We start from the raw sequence: 19,155 nt of genomic DNA on the forward strand, positions 1-19,155 counted from the left end.
GTTTGTCCTCATCTGTCCTCGCAGAAAATCACAGTTAATGAAAGTTAAAACAAGCTTTTGTTCCTCCCAGAGAATTTATGCGTCTTCCGCGCGGGGCTGACCTTTTTTTTTTTCTGTCACTTTGACAACAGATGCTTGACACACACACACACACACACACACAGACATGCAGAAACACACAAGACAGAATTTTCCGGCAGACGGCTTCAGAGGAAGACGGATCACGCGCAGGCTTAATGAGAAATGAGAAATAAGAGCGATCCCACCTATCAAAGAAGCCAGGCAATGTTTTGTCAAAATATTTCATGATTTCCTCGCTTGGAAATCAGCCAACTTCTGAAGATTTCTCTTGTCTGAGTTGAAGTCACTTTGATGTCTGTCAAAAAGAGGAGGCGTGCTTTATGTTTGGAGTTGCCAGCTGCTATCTCGGCTCGCGCCCCGACTGCTATTATGTGTCACAAATGTCATGTCGCGGGGGCTTTTTGTGTGGCACTTAAGGAGCGGCATGAGCGAGTGGCATTTTCTTGTTTCATCTACTTTAACACTGGCGAACGCGATTACTATACACAGTAAATGCCTTCGCGACAAGTTCTACAGAAGCTATTTACCATTGACCTTTGCGGGGAAAACAAACAGCGGAAAAAGGTGATTAACATTTTCCTTTCCTGGCAGGGGAGAGAAATAGCGAACGCACCTGAATATAGCCGCCGAATCCACCTATAGGACGTCACATATGATCCCGCTGCATGCCGAAGATCAACGTTTAATTTCCTTTTTTTGAAAAAAATAAGCTCAAAGACTCGCTAAATGCCGACGCTCCCTCGTCTTCTCCTACACAATCAAAAGGATGCCAAACAAAACAACAAAGGAGAACTAAAAGGCTTCCCCTACAACTTGATCAAAGATCAAACAGATCAAACATTTCAAAAAGAGACTTTCATCACAGGAATTATTAGGATGTGACTGAGCTGCACACAACTTCGAGGGAGGATGGAGCCGGGCAGATTTGAGATTCAGGACAGAGTGCTCTCTCTCTCCCCTCTATTACGACCCTGTCTGCCCAAGGAGCTCATCATCTATCATTCTGCACTAATTGGCCTATCAGAGTTATGCAAAAGCTGCTTCCCCGATAGGCCCTTGAATCAAACCCTTAACACTGACATGCACTCACAGGAACACACACGCGCACATACACACACACACACACACACACACACACACACACACAATAGCTTTTACCGTAGCTTATTGGGGTTAAGCTGCCTTTATCCTGCCCACAGATAGACAGAAAATACAGTGATTTGACTCTGTGATAGCGGGACACTCAGGGGGGGAAGCGGATAGAAATGACGGTCATGCTGGAATTATTACGTGCGGATTGCTGTCTTGTTCATCCTGACATCAAAACACCGGACAATACCTGAGTTGGACCATAGCCTATATTACAGTGGATGGAGCCTCCATAATGTCACTTTGTGGACTACTTTCGGAGCCTTCCCGTTTTGTTTTTCTGGAGGCAGAAGTGACCACATCCAGACGAGAGGGTGGAGCGAGGGAAATTATTATGATCGGATCGGACTGAAAACCCACGGACAGGTTTTGGCAGTGACTCGATCACATGATAGCTACGCCCTAAAAAATACCCTGTTTCATCGTCTAATTTCACTCCAAATGTAATGTAATGTTTTAATGTAGACTTGAAACTTGCGATTTATAACTTGAACTCATTGGAACACTGTTTTCTGGGGTAACAACCCAATTGTACTGTAGAAGTACAGTGTTTTTCTCATAAGCTTACATACAATCAGATTATTTTTGCAACCATTGGAGTCATCCCATACTGGCCATTAGAAAGAGCGCCGGTTTGAGACAGTTACCCATTTGCTTTACTTTTCGGACCTGGAAACTCTGTCCAATCACTGTACAGTGTCTGTTTTGGACAGATGGTGTGAACTAAAAGTGAATATGAAGATGTTTACATGCTGCACTACAGGGAACTTCAACAATACAGCAGATACACCAAATTATAAATGCAATATGATCTTGCCTGAGTAATCCAAGTTCTAATGCTTAAACATGTCAGTCCAAAGCATGTAAAATCACCCACACGCCTATGAGAGGACTTTGTTAACTCATGGCAGCCACAAGTTAGCAACGCCTTTACTTTGCGAGAAAAAGCCATCAATTTAAAACACACAAGCGGTTACCGCTGTTCTTCCTCTATCTCTATCGTATGGCTGACAGGCAGGATGAAAGGCCACAGTGAGCTGCCTGACGAAAACATGGTTTGAGTCAAAGGTTCCCCGCAGTATACCATCTGTCTAGATCTCTAATTTGTCTGCTGCTGTCTCACCAAAAGAAACATCATCTTCCCTCGAAAAACACAAAGGCGCCCAAATTTGCCTCTGTACGCACACGTGGCGACGCAGGTAGAAGTGTGAAGGCTTGTTCACACACTCAAAACACACTATGATTCTGCAGCGCAGGGCTTCTTTGGAAAACAATGGTAGGCTGACATAATGAGAGCTAGGAGCAGCTAATCAAAGAGTGTGTGTATTTGTGTCACACTCCTTTATGCCCCCAATGAAATATCCAATACATTATGCAGAGTTTGACGGCGTTCGTGAAAAAGCACGGGAGAAGAAAATATGACAACTAATTTATTTCCGCACAGCAGTGTGCTTTTCCCTGCACAGTTATCCAAAACTTTTCTGGCTTTAATTTCAGTCGGAATATGTAGAATATTGAACTGAGGGAGTGTACACTTAGATGTGTGCTATGTTTTTTCTTCCCTCAGGGGCTGTTAGTGTTTTCTGCTCAAGGCGTCATCAGTCAGCGCACTGCTGCCGGAGGTATCAGGAAATAGATCACTTTAATCACTAAAAATAGCACCTAGTACATATGAATGCTGTCTGAGGACGTGCACTGCATCGTATTGCTATATCATTGTCGACTGCATGTTAACATGTAATTAAAAGCCTTGTTGTCGACAACAATGTACAGTTCGGGAGGGGGTTTCATTGTGAATGTCACATGCACGAGGGGAGTGAAGCGCGTGTGGGATAGGTGGAATTTAATTATGTCTCACTGGCTCTTGTGGCGTTTTTTTGGGTGCAACAGTTGTCCTGTGTGTGCGTGCAGAGCATGACTGGATGTGTGTTTGTCTTTGTAACAGTGTATTATTATACGTTAAGCGTATAAGGGTATACTGTACGCTTGCGTGCATCTTCCCGCGCGAGGGTGCCCGTGAAACAGCTGGTGTGCTGCGAGATGCATTAACACCGTGTGTGTGTAATGAGTCATCACCTTGCTTTAAGATCGTTGACTTTGACTGGGGAGATCTATAATGACTTTAACACTCCCACTGGCTGTTAAAACAAATGAGCAAGGGTTGCCTCTGTGGTGCAGGGCAACCGTTGTGTGTGTGTGTTTGTATATGAGTGTGTGTCTCTGCCTCCCCGCGCTCTCCGCAGTGGCCGTTACTGCGTGGACTAGATGTTGCCATGGCAACTCTATGGCAGCAGCCTTGATGGTGGGATGATCACACGTTATTAGTCGACTCAAGCCGGAAAAAAAGAAGGAGCACACCATAGCGATTTGGATAAAGGAGCGAGGGACAGAAGCCTTGACGAAAGGGAGAGAGGGCGAAACGTAAAAAAGAAATGCGACGATGTTGTGAATTCTGGCAGCTGACAAAACGCATTTAATGTAAAATATTATACTGAGATCACACACACAGGGGGGAGAGGGAGAGGAGGAGGGAGAAAGTGACTCACTGAGTATCGCATGAAAAATGTAGGAACAGTCGCACACCAGCGAGAAATCAGGACTGTTCACCGAATGGAAAAGCCGAGGGAGACCTGGACGTGAACAAAGAGTGCTTGTTGTCTCTCTCTTTCACACATAGATCAGCCGCAACAGTAACACCACAGAAAGTGACGTGATCAGACGTGAAACGTGAAAGTGATGTGTTCAATCACTCATCATCTGGTTACAATGCAGTGCTCTGCCATGAAAAACCTTCATTCCTGGCACCCGGGCATGGATGCCACTTGACATGCACCACCGATTCAAACACCGTTGTAGGCCAAGTACACCTACTCATGGCGATAGAACCCCCCCAGCAAACAGGTTCAAAACAATTCTTGGTTAGGGTAAGGAAAACTGGACGTAGATATGCATCTGTTGTCAGCACAAATACAATTGGCAAACACCCGGTTGTGTCCACACAAACACAGTTGGACATGTCCCGACTTCCTTTCAAAAATATCAGCTTTATGTCACCACAACCACGGCTGAAAATTGTCCATTTGAAATTTGAAACTCAGACTCAAACTGTGGTCACTGGCTTGGCACCCTTCTCTCCTGTCACTCCACCTCCTGACATAAACACATAAACATGTACTGTTAACATGATATGACACATTTTGTAGACATGTCAATAAAGTATGTAGCCTAGTTAATATAGCATGTAGCCTATGACACGTACAAGTGTGAAGGTATCTGGGATTTGCAGAGTCTGCGCTGGTCAGGGTTTGCATCCAGACCAGTCTGTTGTTAAGTTCAGGCAAAAAAGCACATGATTTTGGTCGATTCATTCTATTTCTCAAGTCACTGACGACTTTTTCTGTATCAAAACATACCAGGATCTTTCTCTAAACTTAACCAAGTGTTGCCAATGCCGTACCCACTACGACTACTGGCTAGTGCAAAGGAAGATTGCATAGTTGGATGGAACACAAAATACATTCAGTAGCAACATTTTTGTGACGTTCAATCCGTGTAGTTCCATCCAACAAAAAAAACCCTTAAATACAATTCAATATTTATAACCAGTACATATGTTCCTTTAGTACCATAAAAGTGGGCTCTTAGGAGTTCATTTGACAGAAACCTCTAATTGCAGCAGTTTAATGAGCAGTCGCTGAGGTTATAAATGATGTCCTTACTGGAGTGAAAATGGACTGTTAAGAGATTTCCCACTGTGCTGCCGCACTGCTGCCGGAGCAAGGGGAGTGACTCTGTGACTCAGATGGACGGCGGGGCTGTTCCAGAAACAGAACCACAGGCTACAAAGTGAGTTTTGAAAGCCTGTTATCTCAGCACCTGGCAAACTGATCGTTGAGTCACTGGTATTGATCAACCTCGGCTATCACCCCCCTCTAGATATATTATGGCTATTTTCTGCTATGGGGTAGTAAAAATCTCACTTATTGGCCTTTTAAATGCACTGTAACTCCATATATTGTGTTGATTCTGCAGTCTTCCCTGGGCCCATCCATAAGGCCCCCTATAAATGCAGGTTATGTCCCGTGCTGCTCTTTCCCAGGAGCAGCAGCATTTTTTTTTTTTTTACTGCAGCTGTAGCTGGTTGAAATGCAGAGCGGTGTGGGTTAGATGATCAAGCACAATGTGAAACATTTCAGTGAATTGTAGAACTGGCTAGATAGACCTCTTAACTGTTTCTGAGAGGGGGTGTTCAGGCGAGGTGTGTCATCACGGAGCACACACACCGCCGTCTGAGGAACGGCCGACTGTGTCTGCAGCAATCAGAACAGTCTCACTCTTTGAAATGGGTACTCCCATCCTGTCACCTCTGTAGCGTGCACATTTTTCGAGTAAGAGGCTGTGAAAAGTGGAGGTTGCGGAGAAGTTAGAGGTGTAGAGAGAACGTGTAGATGGAGCGGGGAGGGGGGGAGAGTGCCAGTTAAGTGAAGGGAACAGAAAGACAAAACCTGGCAGTGTGTTCAGTGTGGATGGATGGCTGACAATGAAATAATACAACGTGGAAAAGGAGACCGCAGGTGAGAGAGAATGTAAGGGGAGACAAGATGGGAGGAGAGAGCAAGGGGAAGAGTTAAGACAACGGACGAGATGAGAGAACAGAATGAGCAGCGTGGCGATGGAGGATGGGATGGGAGGGAAGGGGGGACGAGAGACGGAGGTGTTGTGCTAAAATGAGTTTGTTGCCCTGAGACGACCGCTGGCTGTCGGCTCCTTAAAGAAGAGGATCCTTGGGTTGACAGCTCGGTTACTAGCCTAACACAGAGCTGGCAGCATCAGCGGGCTCTGGCTGCCTCCGTGGCGTTGGGCTCGCCGGAAAACACGAAAAAGAAACATGTTCATATTATAGTTAAATAAGTAAAAAAAACAAAAAAACAAAAAAAGAATCTAAAAGTAGTTACACGAGCGCAGGGTCAGAAAAGTTTTTTTTCCCTCTCAGAGTACAAGCTAGTCTGAGAAAATACGTGCGCTGGAACAAGTACAGTGAGAGAGACCCGTCGCTGAAACCTTGTGCTGCGGCAGGTATTTCAATTACTCCGGGTGGGTGAGAGTGACATAGTGATTAGGGAGGCTGGCCTTCAAGCTAGAGAGCTGAGCTCAAGCACCCGTGTCAGCAAACAACCCCACTGAAGTGTCCTCAGATGCTGAATCACGGCGAGCCAAAGCGCGCGCCGGCCTTGATTGTTGACACCCGCGTTTTGAGACGAAGGGAAAATCGATAAAGCATCAGATTGTCATCGTGACATCATGCGGCGTTTTGCCCCGTGGCCTGCCTCGACCGAGAAGCGAAACCTGTCAAAAATGCATCACAGTGAACCGCAAAGATGAGCTCCGAACTGACCCGTGCTGCAGTCACTTAGTTCATTTGTCCTAATCTGTTTTCCACTTCTGCAAGGAGGGCAGTGAAGAGGGCAGAGACTCAGCAGCATCGACCCGGTCAGTGAAGTGCACCTGCTCCTGATTATTCTCTCCCTGTGTCTTAGCAAAGATAAATAAATAAATAAATAATTCCATGAGACGCTGAGTCTGAAGCACACTGACCAACAGCCACACATCAATAACCCCTGCGTCTGGAAAGTGTTTATTCAACCACAGTCGGCTGGACTCGCCTCAGACAGGAGAAAATATTATTCCAGCACTGGCGGTGCATATTTGAGTTCACTTTTGAGCGGGAGTTATTTTGGTACCAAATATGAAAAGACCGAACCTATCTCGCAGAGTCTGTTCTTGGATTCTGAGGAGAATTTGCTGAATTTCTCAAACGGGGCGGCCATTAAAGAAGAGCAGAGCAGGAGAGGAGCGGTGTCTCAGACATCGTAAATAATTTTAAAACAGCCCACATTTTTCAGTGCATAATCTGCGTCACTGATTTAAGGGTTTGAGGGCTGTGACAGGCCTTAGACAACATCAGCATGATGATGCACGGTTCATAAATTATGACTCTAAACCCCATTACGAACACGAACTACAAACAAAGCACAAGCTGTGTGAACTTCAACATTTGGGCTTTTTTCAACTCAACCACACTTCCTACTGATAAAACACATTGACATTGGTGCATTCTTTTTTTTCTTTACCAGACAAATAAGTGCACAGACAGAAGTACGGCAAACTCTTATCCAATGCTATCAGCGTGACAGCAGGTGAAAAGGCAAACCCAAGCAGTGGATTGTAATTCATAATGCTTTTTCTTGGGGCCAATGAGTTTTATCCTGTGTGGCAATACTTCAGTAAGAAAAAGAAACTAGTGGAACCAGTGATCCACTTCTGCCGAATATTTTACGCTCAGGGAATCAAGTGTACAGTCTTGACAGGGAAGTCACGAAGTCTCGTCGTCTACTCCCTGTACTTCCCTGGATTCCTGCATTTCTAAAAGCGCTTGGCGTACACGCTGCTTTAACTGAACGCGTGGCCGACATCCGCAGGGAAACAAGCGTGGTCAGCGTGTCACCGTGAGACCTTACTACTGTGAGTCACACAGCGCTAATCGTCGAGCCACCATCTTGCCCTTTCAATTATCTGTGTCTTCATATATCAAAGCTCAAGGGATGGGTTAGGGGAGGTCATTTACCCATGAGGCTTTGGTCCCTCAAGTAAAGTTTGCCAAGCTTAATTATTCCAATTAGCGCTCTCAGGGTTCAATGTCATACACTTTGTCAACAAAGTTTTCAATTAAGCGTCGTTAAGCCGCAGTGTGTGGGTGAACTGGAACAGATTATCAAGCTGAACTATGATAAACAACGCACAGAAGTCAAACAGTCATTAACCATCATTAACACATCGAGAGAGCGAGGGAGAGACAAAGGAAGAGAGACAGAGAGAGAGAGAGAGAGAGAGAGAGAGAGAGAGAGAGAGAGAGAGAGAGCCACATCCCCATCATTAATTGTGATTAATAAAGATTTAATGAATGCAGTAAGTGTGTGGGCTGGAGTTTTACTGTGATAGATTGGTAGAGGAGTGACAGCTCGGGAGCGAGAGGGCTCAGACAAAGACGGAGAGAGGGGAGAGCAACGGTAGATTGACACTTGACATTAAATCAATTTTTTGTCATCTGGAACAATGTCACTGTTGTAGAAACACTAATACACACACGTGAACGCATATGCACACACACACACACACGCACGCGATCCTTCCTTTCATTGCTCAACACCCTCGGAAAAAAATGCATTATTTTCCCCCATGGATAGTGATTTCCATGGATTGGAAATTGAAGGCTTCAGAGCCTCCAGCTTAACTCGAGCTCACTGTGTGAATGAGTGTGTGTGTATGATGGAGAGGGAGAGATGGTGAATAAAATGAGTTGCTTTTTAGCTTTTGGCTTGTTCAGCAGGAGCCTTATTTTTTGATTATGCATGTAGTTCATGGTTTAATGGCACCACAAAGAGCCTTAAAAATAATACCCTGGTCTTTTTTTGTTCAAAATAAATGAATCTCAGTTGTTTTAAACATGAATTCTAAGAACTTGTTTGAATTGAGCTGATTGGATGCAAATGAACTGATGTGATGTTTTACTTCTTCTATATCTTTTTCCCACTCTGCCCGTATTCTGGGGATTTCTTTCCTTCCGATGGGATGAAAATGGAAATCTGGATCATGGCCAATATAATGAATTAAATATAGTAAAAAGAGTGAGACAGAGAGGGAGAGAGGAGGAAAGGGGAAATCTTTTTTTTTTAATACTGAGGGTAATATATTCCTCGGGGGCTGTCAAAACCAGAACAGAAAGTGAGCATAAAGTCAGTTTTCTCGTCCAGGATTCGAAACCAAGCCCGAGTCAATCAACAGGTGTGATCTGCAAACGTTTTGTTGATTTGGACTATACAACAAGTTTGGGGAAGCCTTGGTGTACGATGGAGTTGGTGCAATACAAGATGGCATCATCAGCATAAATTCCAGCTGGAAATGACTATCATAAATAAAGACAGTAAACACATGGGGACCAAATATTGAGCCTTGTGGGACACCTTTCTAAGTACTTTGTGGGGCTTTATTTGAACACAATCGTAAAGACAGTCTGAAATCTGCCACACAGCTTTAAAAACAGTAATAAGACGGGTTAATTGCCAATGGCTCACAAAATGAGAGAGAGAGAGAGAGAGAGAGAGAGAGAGAGAGAGAGAGAGAGAGAGAGAGAGAGAGATGAAAGGGGAAAGAAACTGAAAAAATGCCAATGCTCTGGATAATATATTCCTCGGAGGGCCCTCAAAAACAGAACAGCGAGTGAGGATAAAGTCAGTTTTCTCATCGAGGATTAGAAACCAAGCCAGACTGTTTTCAGCAAAATGTGTTTTTCACTCCCTGATGTTCCAAAACTTGAGTTATTCTTTCAATAGAGAATAGAGTATAATAAACCACTATGCAGGCAAACAAAAGCTGCTCTGTGCAACTTTTGTTTGGGCCAGTAAAATTCACTGCAGTAACATTCATAGAGGTGTTACACAAACTGTGTGCTATCAGGCTCCACTAGTGAAAGTGCTGCTCTGCTCTTATATCAGTGGGCAAATGTGTTGAAGTGTAAAAGTCACAAAGCTGCTCAGTACAAATAACAGACACAGGGTTTAATTTATCACACAAAGTGTAGCTGCCACCTTCTTTAATCAACACTGGTTGAATCTAATCAGCACTTATTTTCATTATCATTTTATCTGCTAATTAATTCATTGATCAGCTTAAAATGCTCATGAAGATTACCTTGACCACAATGTGACATTACAGTTAATAAGACAAAGGGAAGCAGAAACACTTCTTAGAAATGTCAGAATCACAGACTGCTGAAAGTTTTACTTTAGCAATGAACAATATCAAAACAGCTCCTTATCAGTCTCATATCAACTGACTAACTTGCTAATTTTGTCATCAGCTTTGCAGGTAAAGCAATTAAACTGAGTTGTCACATGTGACTGACAGGCAATAAGCAAAGCATCTTATGAAGAGCTGACCTGATTTTTTAAAAGGTTTAATGAGTCTTTGTATTGGCTGATTACAAGGACAATAAGAGGGACGTTTCTGTCAGATCATTACATTTAATATACAGCTCCTGGCAATTTCACCTGCAGTAACACCAATGTGATCAAGTGATTGTTTTAAAAAATCCAGTGACTGAGCTATTACCCTCAGCCCTCTTGTGTTTACAACCCTTGTGCTGGGACTAAAATGTAAGATTTACATGGGCAGCTTTAAAAGCTGTTTATATGTGTCCTTCAGCGATGCCGCTTAGTTTATCTCTATCATATACATTTCTGATGGCAAACTCCACACTACACGACTCATTAAATTTCACTTTGAGGCTGGCAATAACCAAACTTTCACAACTCAACTTCATCAACAGTTTTCTAAACTATTGCTGACAATTTTATTGTCACGAGCGTCGCCGAGATCAACACGGAAACCACAGCGAACAATGAGTCAGTTTTCCTTTTTATTCACAGCAACTTTAATATCACTTAAAAACAGCTTTTTTTTTTATAAGAAGACTACTTTTATATTGGAAAAACACATTGTTTACTATGGTTTGACTTGAATTTATCATTTGGACAGGATATGAGATAACTCACAAAAGCCCAGCAAGGCTGTAGAGGGAACACTGAAGGAAGGATGCATTGATTTAAGACTGAAATAAATGCAAAACGTCTGCGCCGATGATCTCGATGGAGGGAGAGAAAAATAATGTCATTATAATCGCTCAGATATATGCATGCCCCGTGACCTTGCTACCTTCTATTGTGTATTGAAACAAGTGGCATTGAGAGAAACACATTAGCTGGGGTCCATACACACTGTCACTTGACTGTCACATGAAACCCATACTCACCAACGCAGTAATCCTCTTCTGTGATCCTGTTTTTTTTTTTGACACGGAACAACAATTTTAAACATGCATCTTATTCCAAGATAAGAAATGAAAACAAACCACTTGGACTCTAAAAAAGTCCAAATCCCTCTCAGCTGTCCAAAATCATAGCTCATTTGCCAGGGAAATCAAAGCTGATGGATTTTATTTTTTTTTAATGTGGTTACTTTCACGCAACTCAGGACGGGAAATGACAAGGCCGCAAACCAACAATCTAATGTCATTTGTCCAGAATGGAGCCAGCCTGTGGTGTACGCTCGGCACAGCAATCTGAACCCATTGTCTTTGAGGTGTCATTTTGTCCGTGATCGCTGCAGTGATTTGTCGCTCTTTTGTGCGTCATTTGGGCCCTCAAGCTTATCATACAACACGCACTGCCATGGTCCCCACAGAAATACAGTGTACCACGGATCTACTTTGGAAGCACTCAACTATCGGCCCTTAGGCCACATTTGTCTGCAGCCGGGCAATAGAACAACACAATGAATGTGTCTTCGTTGTTGGAGTTTAACGCAACACGTTTTGTGACCATGATCAAATTCTTATGTAAAAATGTGGCGCTCTTTGCTCGCCTAACGTGTGCCTAAACTGAAGAGTGGAATTATCATTTAAATAACACTGCGCTGTGTAATCATACTAATGAGCATATAATTCATTTCCTCTGAACTGTTTATTCCTACTGACATTCATCATCTACTTCCATTGAATTTGTTGCACTCACTACACTGCACACTTTAAATTCTGCGGCCCTGACCATAATCGCTAACAAAGAGGCACCTCATCTATCTTGCAATCGAGATGTAAGACGTAATCGCGTTCAGTATGCACAATAAAACGTCTGGCCCGCAGCTTATCTTCTTAGACTGCAGCACCCTCAAGATGTCCATCTGCTATGGATTAAATCTTCTATTTGAAAATTTTCACATCAATGCTCGCAGACTCAAACAGACAAAAATAATATATGCCTGGGAGAGATGGCTTATTTTTTATTTCTTCTCCACAGTCTTACCCCTTCAGCACTTCAAAACAACTTGTCAGTAGCTGTCAGTTTAAATTAGCGAACTGGCCCTTTACGCTACTGTTTTCTGACTCTGGTAAATCTGCAGGCTGTCTCCATCAATCACAGCACAGCAAGCACCCACACACACGCGACAAATACACAGCCGCACATTATTTGTTCGACAGAGCCGACAAATAGACTCAGATCCGCACACACACACACACACACACACACACACACACATACAGTGGTGCACTTGTGCTCCGGCGACGTTTTCTTCGTAACAAACAAAGTGGTAAAAAAAGGATAAATTTGTAGCAGTCTGTCTCTTTCCACAGATACTGCCCCTCTCTCTGTCTCTCCGAAGTGTCAAAGCAAATAAATTAGTTTTCATCTCTCACATTACCTCGAGGGACCTGCGGATAGTAAACACTCCTTAAGTATGCAGAATGCACACACTCACTCACTTGCACACACACACATACGTAATGCATAGTGCTCTTCAGAAGTTGCAGATTCCCTCTCCAATTACACCACACCATCGCTGAGTATTTAGATCTTTATCGATCGCTGCCACATTAACGCCTCATCTCGCATGTTTGTGTTCTCTTTATAGTATTACAGCTTAAATCCAAGTCTCGTCTTTCTTTTCTTTGTTTTGTCGAGCAATTGAAAATGCACTGAGATTGAGATCTCTTTTTTCAAAGGCGACTTAAAACAAAATTAATTAAAACACTGATTAAAACAATCAAAAAAAAACATATCGTCAAGTAAATCTTTAAAGTCCCTCAGAGGAACAGTCGACTCTAACTTCAAATTGATTTGGAAGAATGTATGATAGTGAGGTGCACGTAACCCATTATTGGGCATAAAGGCTTGTGTTTGTTTTCTTTCTCAGTTGTCAAAAGGGAAACGGAGGATTAGAATTTGTCATTTATGATCAATGATTTCCACATGAGTTACTGTGGCACAATCTGATATTGCAACAACTTCCTGTTGCTTAACAATGCTGTACTATATCAACTAGATAGATAGACAGATAGGCACTTTATTCACCCCGAGGGAAATTTCGGACATCCAGTGGCTTACAAATACACACACATACACACATATTTCACCCACATAAAAAAACAGATCACTCACAGAAATATAATAGTAAAAGTAAAAAGAACGTGAAGAGGACAGTGCAGGAATATAATCAGTGCAAACTCTGCTTGTTGTTAAACATGGGTATGGAAATAACAAGAATAACAAGAATGTGCAAACCAAAATAAGGACAATATAACACAGAAAGTTAGGTTAAAATACAGAGGTGGACATTGTAACCGCCAACAGGGGTAAATGTACATGTAAAGGCCACAGTCCAGATTGTGTGTAAGGGGGCTAATATAGCCTGTAAACTAGACAGTAGACACAGTGATGTGATGGTAGGGGCAGAAAGGGACTCATGCTGAAAAGTCCAGTTCTCCTCCCTTTTGTGTGGTATTGAACAGTGTGATCGCCCTGGGGACAAAGGATCTCTTCAGCCTGTCTGTAGTGCATGCCCATGACAGAAGTCTCTTACTAGGTTACCAATGAGGGCATGGGTGGGAGAGGGTGAATCAACAGGTGTTATAATGCAATCGTTTTGTTGACTTGGAAGCCTTGGTGCACAATGGAGATGTCATCATCAGCACAAATGCCAGCTGGAAAATGACTATTGTGAATATAGAGATTAAACACATGGGGACCCAATACTGATCCTTGTGGGACACTGCTCTATGTACTTCATGGAGCTTTATTTGAAAACAATAGCAAGGACAGGATGAAATCTACCACAAAGTTTTAAAAACAGTAATAGATGGGTCGATTGCCAGTGACTCAAATGACAGGTACCGTTCCTATGTGCTTGGACTGTACTTTATTTCTCATATCACCATGTCATTGCTGTCATTGTCTTGGGCTTTTAAGTGAGACATCATCTGTTCTCTTTTCTTCAGCCTACCATCTTGCTACTGATCCTTTTAAAACATTTCTCCTCCTGCCTTAAATTGGGTCATGCCGTCCCATCATCATAGATTCATCAGCCTAATCTTTCTACAGCCTCATCAGCCTCTTCGGTCTCAGCAGAGCCATCAGCCACCGCCACCACCAGCGTCTGCACTCCTCTGGCTGCTGCTAAGGGCAGATGGACCTTGATTACAAAATCTCCCTGTAGGGTCTCAGTGCCAAAGAATTTTTCCATCACTTTATTATCATATGTCATCTGTTACCATTAACACTTTTCTGAACTATTACCGGTAGAGAGTACCAGCGACATACGACATACTAGACCTATGTAGTTGCCACTTAGGTTAAGTTTAGGCGCCGAAACTACTTGGTTAGGTCAATAGAAACATCATGTTTTGGGTTAAAACAAGTACATAAGTTACGTGACAGTCAGCGTCAAGTATGTAAGTTCAAATAACCAGCAGTGTACTGGGTCAGAATTTCCATTAGATAACACATCACCTGACCTCCTCCTTTCTGCCTGTCATGATCACTACCACAGCTAGATGCTGCTTGCAGATACGATCTATTCGGCAGTTTTTTTCTGCCGAGGACGGGCCGGAGGAATCAAAACCCACGGAAAGCAATTCATCTGGAAAAAAACGTTGTGATGGACAGAAACAAAAGCCTTGCACAAATCTTGCTATACACTTGAACATGTTCTTCTAAAACAAAGACAAAAAAAGCCCGAGGCTGAAGTCAATATTTTTCTTCTGCCACGTCATGTCAAGACATGAAAAAATCTATTTTTTTAGAAGACTAAAGAAATGCCTGACAGAATATACTCATACAGGAGCTCAAGCAACTATTTTTACAACTGGTGGTGCCTGACACATGTGCCTGCAGTGGCATCTGAGAAGGGTTAGACCAGCGAAGCAGATGTTAGCTTTTGATATAATTCCTCCCATTACCCCTAGTGGTTTTTGGATGGCTATCCCCCTCCCCTCCACCCAGCAATGTGTGTTAATGCTTTAGAAATCCACTTTGAGTGAATGGGATCCAGACAGCAATCCACTGATGAGAATGCCAATCTCATTTCTGTAGATACTGCAGCCTGGTAGACTTCATAACACTCAGGCTTGTACACTAGTTTCACATCATTTCCCCCTCAGTATTTTTGGAAAGGTGCCGTCACAGCATTCTGGGCTTGTTGCTGTGGACAGAGATTATGATTGGCTGCTTAATAATTCAGAAACTCCAACTTTTTTCTGCTACTGTCAAAATTAAAACCAAAATCCTCTCTTATCCGTAGAAGCTGAAACTAGTCGTGTTCAACAAAATCAGAATCCAGTATAAATGTGGATGTAATACCCAATTTATTCCCTGCTTTTAATGTTGATCATGTTCTGCTCAAACGCAGTTGTGGTTGGTCAAGTTAGTTGTGAGGAAAAAATACCAGTAACCAATTATTACGGTTTTATTTTGAAGAGAAGGAGTTGCACCGGTCATCAACAAGTCCCCAGACTTATTATGACCAGGCCAATGAAGAAAAATTAAGCGGAATGAATATAGTTTTTGTGTGCGATCAGAGCATGGACCGCTAATACAGTTCCTATTAAAACTCCTCTCTGTGCTTCATTAACCTGTATAATAAAGTGTGTCAGGATGAAAAATCAAAAAAATCAAAAAATCAATAAAAAAATCACAGCAAAAGGAAAACAAAACAATTATACCTCCTGTGATTATTTTGTTCTCCTGACAATTTCTGCGTGTGTTTTCGTTAGAGCCACGGGGACCAGAGTGAGCAAACTGTCTGAAAACTGCCTTCCCAGGAGTGTGACATCGCCCCCCCTGAAATAATAGGAGGGAATTGGAAACATGGCCTGTCAATTAATTGCCTGTTTATTTTGATAACAGCCATGATAGGCAATATTCTGAAGCGCAACGCTCCACCGGATATGGCGCTGTAAACAGACAGGCCTAGTCACTCACACGCTCTGTAAAGCTCACACATTTCGGCCCGCGCACACAGAAAATGTGTTCCCATCTCTCACCACGCACGCGCTGACACACTATTTTACATAAAATAAATTATGACAGCTTAATGAAGGCATCAGACATTTTGTTTTTTTCCCCCGTCCTCTTGACACAATCTCGTGCCCGCTCACAAATAAAGCCAACGTGCGACACCGCTGGCATTCAAGCAAACCCTTCACGCGGCCTTCCCGGAGACACTTCACCTCACCCGACCGAACCTGCAGTCTGGTGATGTGGTTCAGATCTCACGGCATCGCATAAAAAATGAATGCAGACAAACAAACAAACAAGGACACTCAGCATTGTAAAACAGCGCGCAGACGGCTTCTCGGCGGCTGACAGGAGATGAGTGAGCGACCTCTGTGTGGTTACCGAGCTTCCTAATAGTCATACGGGACCACATGAATAGTGGATGAGTGAATGACTTCAGTTCCTTTCCCCGATCCATGAGATGCTTTGAACAAACATCAACTACCCCCACCCCCACCCCCGGGTGCTCCGGCAACAACATAAACAGCTGGGATCGGTTGGGATACATCTTCTCTGTCTGCCCTTGACTTATTTGTGAGGCTGTGTTGTCAGGCTCGCCTAACCTCAGCGCGAACCAGCGGTTTGTGCGGAAGGTTAAACAGCGGCACTGCACAAAAGCTGTGAAAGTGCCATTTGCCTATTTTTCTCCGGGAGATAGATGTGCACTTTAATCTGCTATGTACTTGGTGTCTGACCTACAGAGGAGAGTTTTTCAAACAAGCAGAGGGGCAGAGTTTATGGCAGTGGCCGTTTTTTTATTTGGCTGAAATGAATTCGGAGCAGTAAAGATTTTCACGACCTCTCCTCAAGTTATGCATTTCTCTACAAAAAGTCTTCTCAACTTCGGGGATATTTCTCGACCTCACACCGAAGACAACATGACTGACACGAACAACATGGAATTAAATTGGCATTTCCATCAGTGCGCATCTAAAATGTGTCCTTAAAATAACAAATAAAACACAGTGAGAGATGCTGCCGGATGCTGGCTGCTGTTACGACTCCTACCTCTGGGAGAAGATGTCCCTGTAGGGGCTGCCGTGCTGCATGGCGATTCCGTAGCCACGGTCTGGTGCGGTGTTGCTGACGGTGTAGAACGAGCAGTCCTCATCATTATTAGCGACGTACTCCAGCACCGCCGCGTCCCACACGAAACCAAAACGGCCGTATTTCACCTGAAAATAAAAAAAAAATATATAAACATTACACACACAGTTCACGATGTTCAGAAAGGTGCATCTTCACCTCGGGTCATAACTCGATGGATTTATTGAGCCGGCTCTCCAAGAGATCCTTGATCTTTTTGAAAATCATGTCATTCAAGTTTGCAAGCAAACATAAGTGGAGTCATATTGATCTATATCTCTGTGTTGGCATGATATTACACTGCCTATAGAGCAACACATTGTTGAAACAGTGTTCCACAGACTTTTACTTGCAGGAGTGTTTTATATGCATCTATTCCTTGTGCCTTTCATTGCTCTTCCCTTGGTGAAGTATCTACTTACAGAGCCCGTTTCTGTACCCTCCCCTGGACTATATTGAGCTGTTTGCATTACATAATACATACAATAACGGAATATCTGCATATTGGATATTGGAGTCAGTGTTGAGGTTATCACATCTGTAAGAACAGGGGAAGGAGAGGTATGGTTAGGAATAGTTGTTTTTGGAGTATTTATCTTTTAAGCGGAAAACAGAACATACAGCCGCACACTGACGACACAATAACGCTCCTTGTTCATAAGTTGCCTCAATAATTATCAGACGATAAAATAAATAATGATGTAAAAATTACAATCAAAATGTAACTAAGAATAACTACTAGATCACTAGTCCATGTAGTTAATATAAGGTTGCCATATTTTGTAAAAAAAACTAAAAAAAAGTGAGTTCCTTAGTGTCTTTCCCAAAGATATACAACTGTTCACTTCTGAGACTCGCAATCCAACTGGCACTGGGAAATCAGACTTCCATTTCTTTTTAATGTATTTTTTGGCAATACTTCCAAATTTAGCTTAGCTCATCCTCTATAAATAAGGAAATGTTCATAAAGCTACTCCTCCTCCACTCATGTGTCTTTGTAGATGAGCTGAATAATGGTCGAGTACATTCAGACACTGTAGAAGTGGAATATGAGGACCAACACAAGAACAGATATAATTCACAACGATGATCAATCCTGCATTGTTAGCTTAAAAATTGAGTGTTGCACCGACTCCTGCAGCAGCTTTACTGCTTCACATTCCCTCGAGGGCGATTGTCTTGTGGCTCTTCCTTACCGTGGGTACATGTTGGATATGTTTTACATGTTGATGGGCATGTTTTTATGTCGGCATGTGTGGGCAAAGCGTAGGTGTGTGTAAAACGTACGCTCTGTGCAGCTTGATCATGAGAGGAACCGGAGGGTCAGAGTGACTCCGGCTAAGAGCCGCAGATTGTTTTGCAGAAGTGAAGGATTCTCGTTAACATTCAATAAATCTTTATTTTCACAGAAAAATTAAAAGTGGAGAATAAACAACCTGGCTGCGATCCTCACATCCTGACACCTCGTCTGATGATTCACTCAAACGAGCACACGCACACACGCCTCCGCACACATTTTTTTCTCACACATTATTTTGGACTTGGTGTGTCATTAACTTTAATGGAGCTTTATGAAATTTTCAAGCCCCTTCTGTCTTCTGCCGTGTGTGTTTGCGTGCACGTGAGCGAGTGCGCACGCGCGTGTGTGTGTATCACCTAAGTTAGGCCCATGTGTGATGACTAATGTCTGAGAACTGACAAGACCCTCTGATTGGGTAATTTCACAGTCTGTGGACCTCTGTAGTGTGTGCGTCGTGTGCTCTCGTGCGTGCATGTGAGCGAGTGTCTGCCTGTGTGTGTGTGTGTGCGCGCGCGCAGTAATTCACTGCAGGGCATCAAAACGGTTCATTCTGCTCTTTACAACCTTAAAAAGAGTGGAAAGAGCACTTTATTACTT

The 19,155-nt window shown here is 43.1% G+C and overlaps 1 protein-coding gene across 3 annotated transcripts in view; it reads right to left on the minus strand.

Moving 5' to 3' along the window:
• Positions 1 to 19,155, minus strand: part of grid2 (glutamate receptor, ionotropic, delta 2) — a 494,495-nt gene that overhangs the window by 14,706 nt on the left and 460,634 nt on the right. For all 3 annotated transcript variants that reach the window (XM_030416162.1, XM_030416164.1, XM_030416165.1), the window contains exon 14: positions 17,181 to 17,347. In XM_030416162.1, coding sequence (XP_030272022.1) covers positions 17,181 to 17,347 — 167 coding nt within the window. The remainder of the gene's footprint in view (positions 1 to 17,180; positions 17,348 to 19,155) is intronic.

This window comes from Sparus aurata, chromosome 5 (genome assembly GCF_900880675.1).
Source record: "Sparus aurata chromosome 5, fSpaAur1.1, whole genome shotgun sequence".
NCBI classification, from domain to species: Eukaryota; Metazoa; Chordata; class Actinopteri; order Spariformes; family Sparidae; genus Sparus; species Sparus aurata.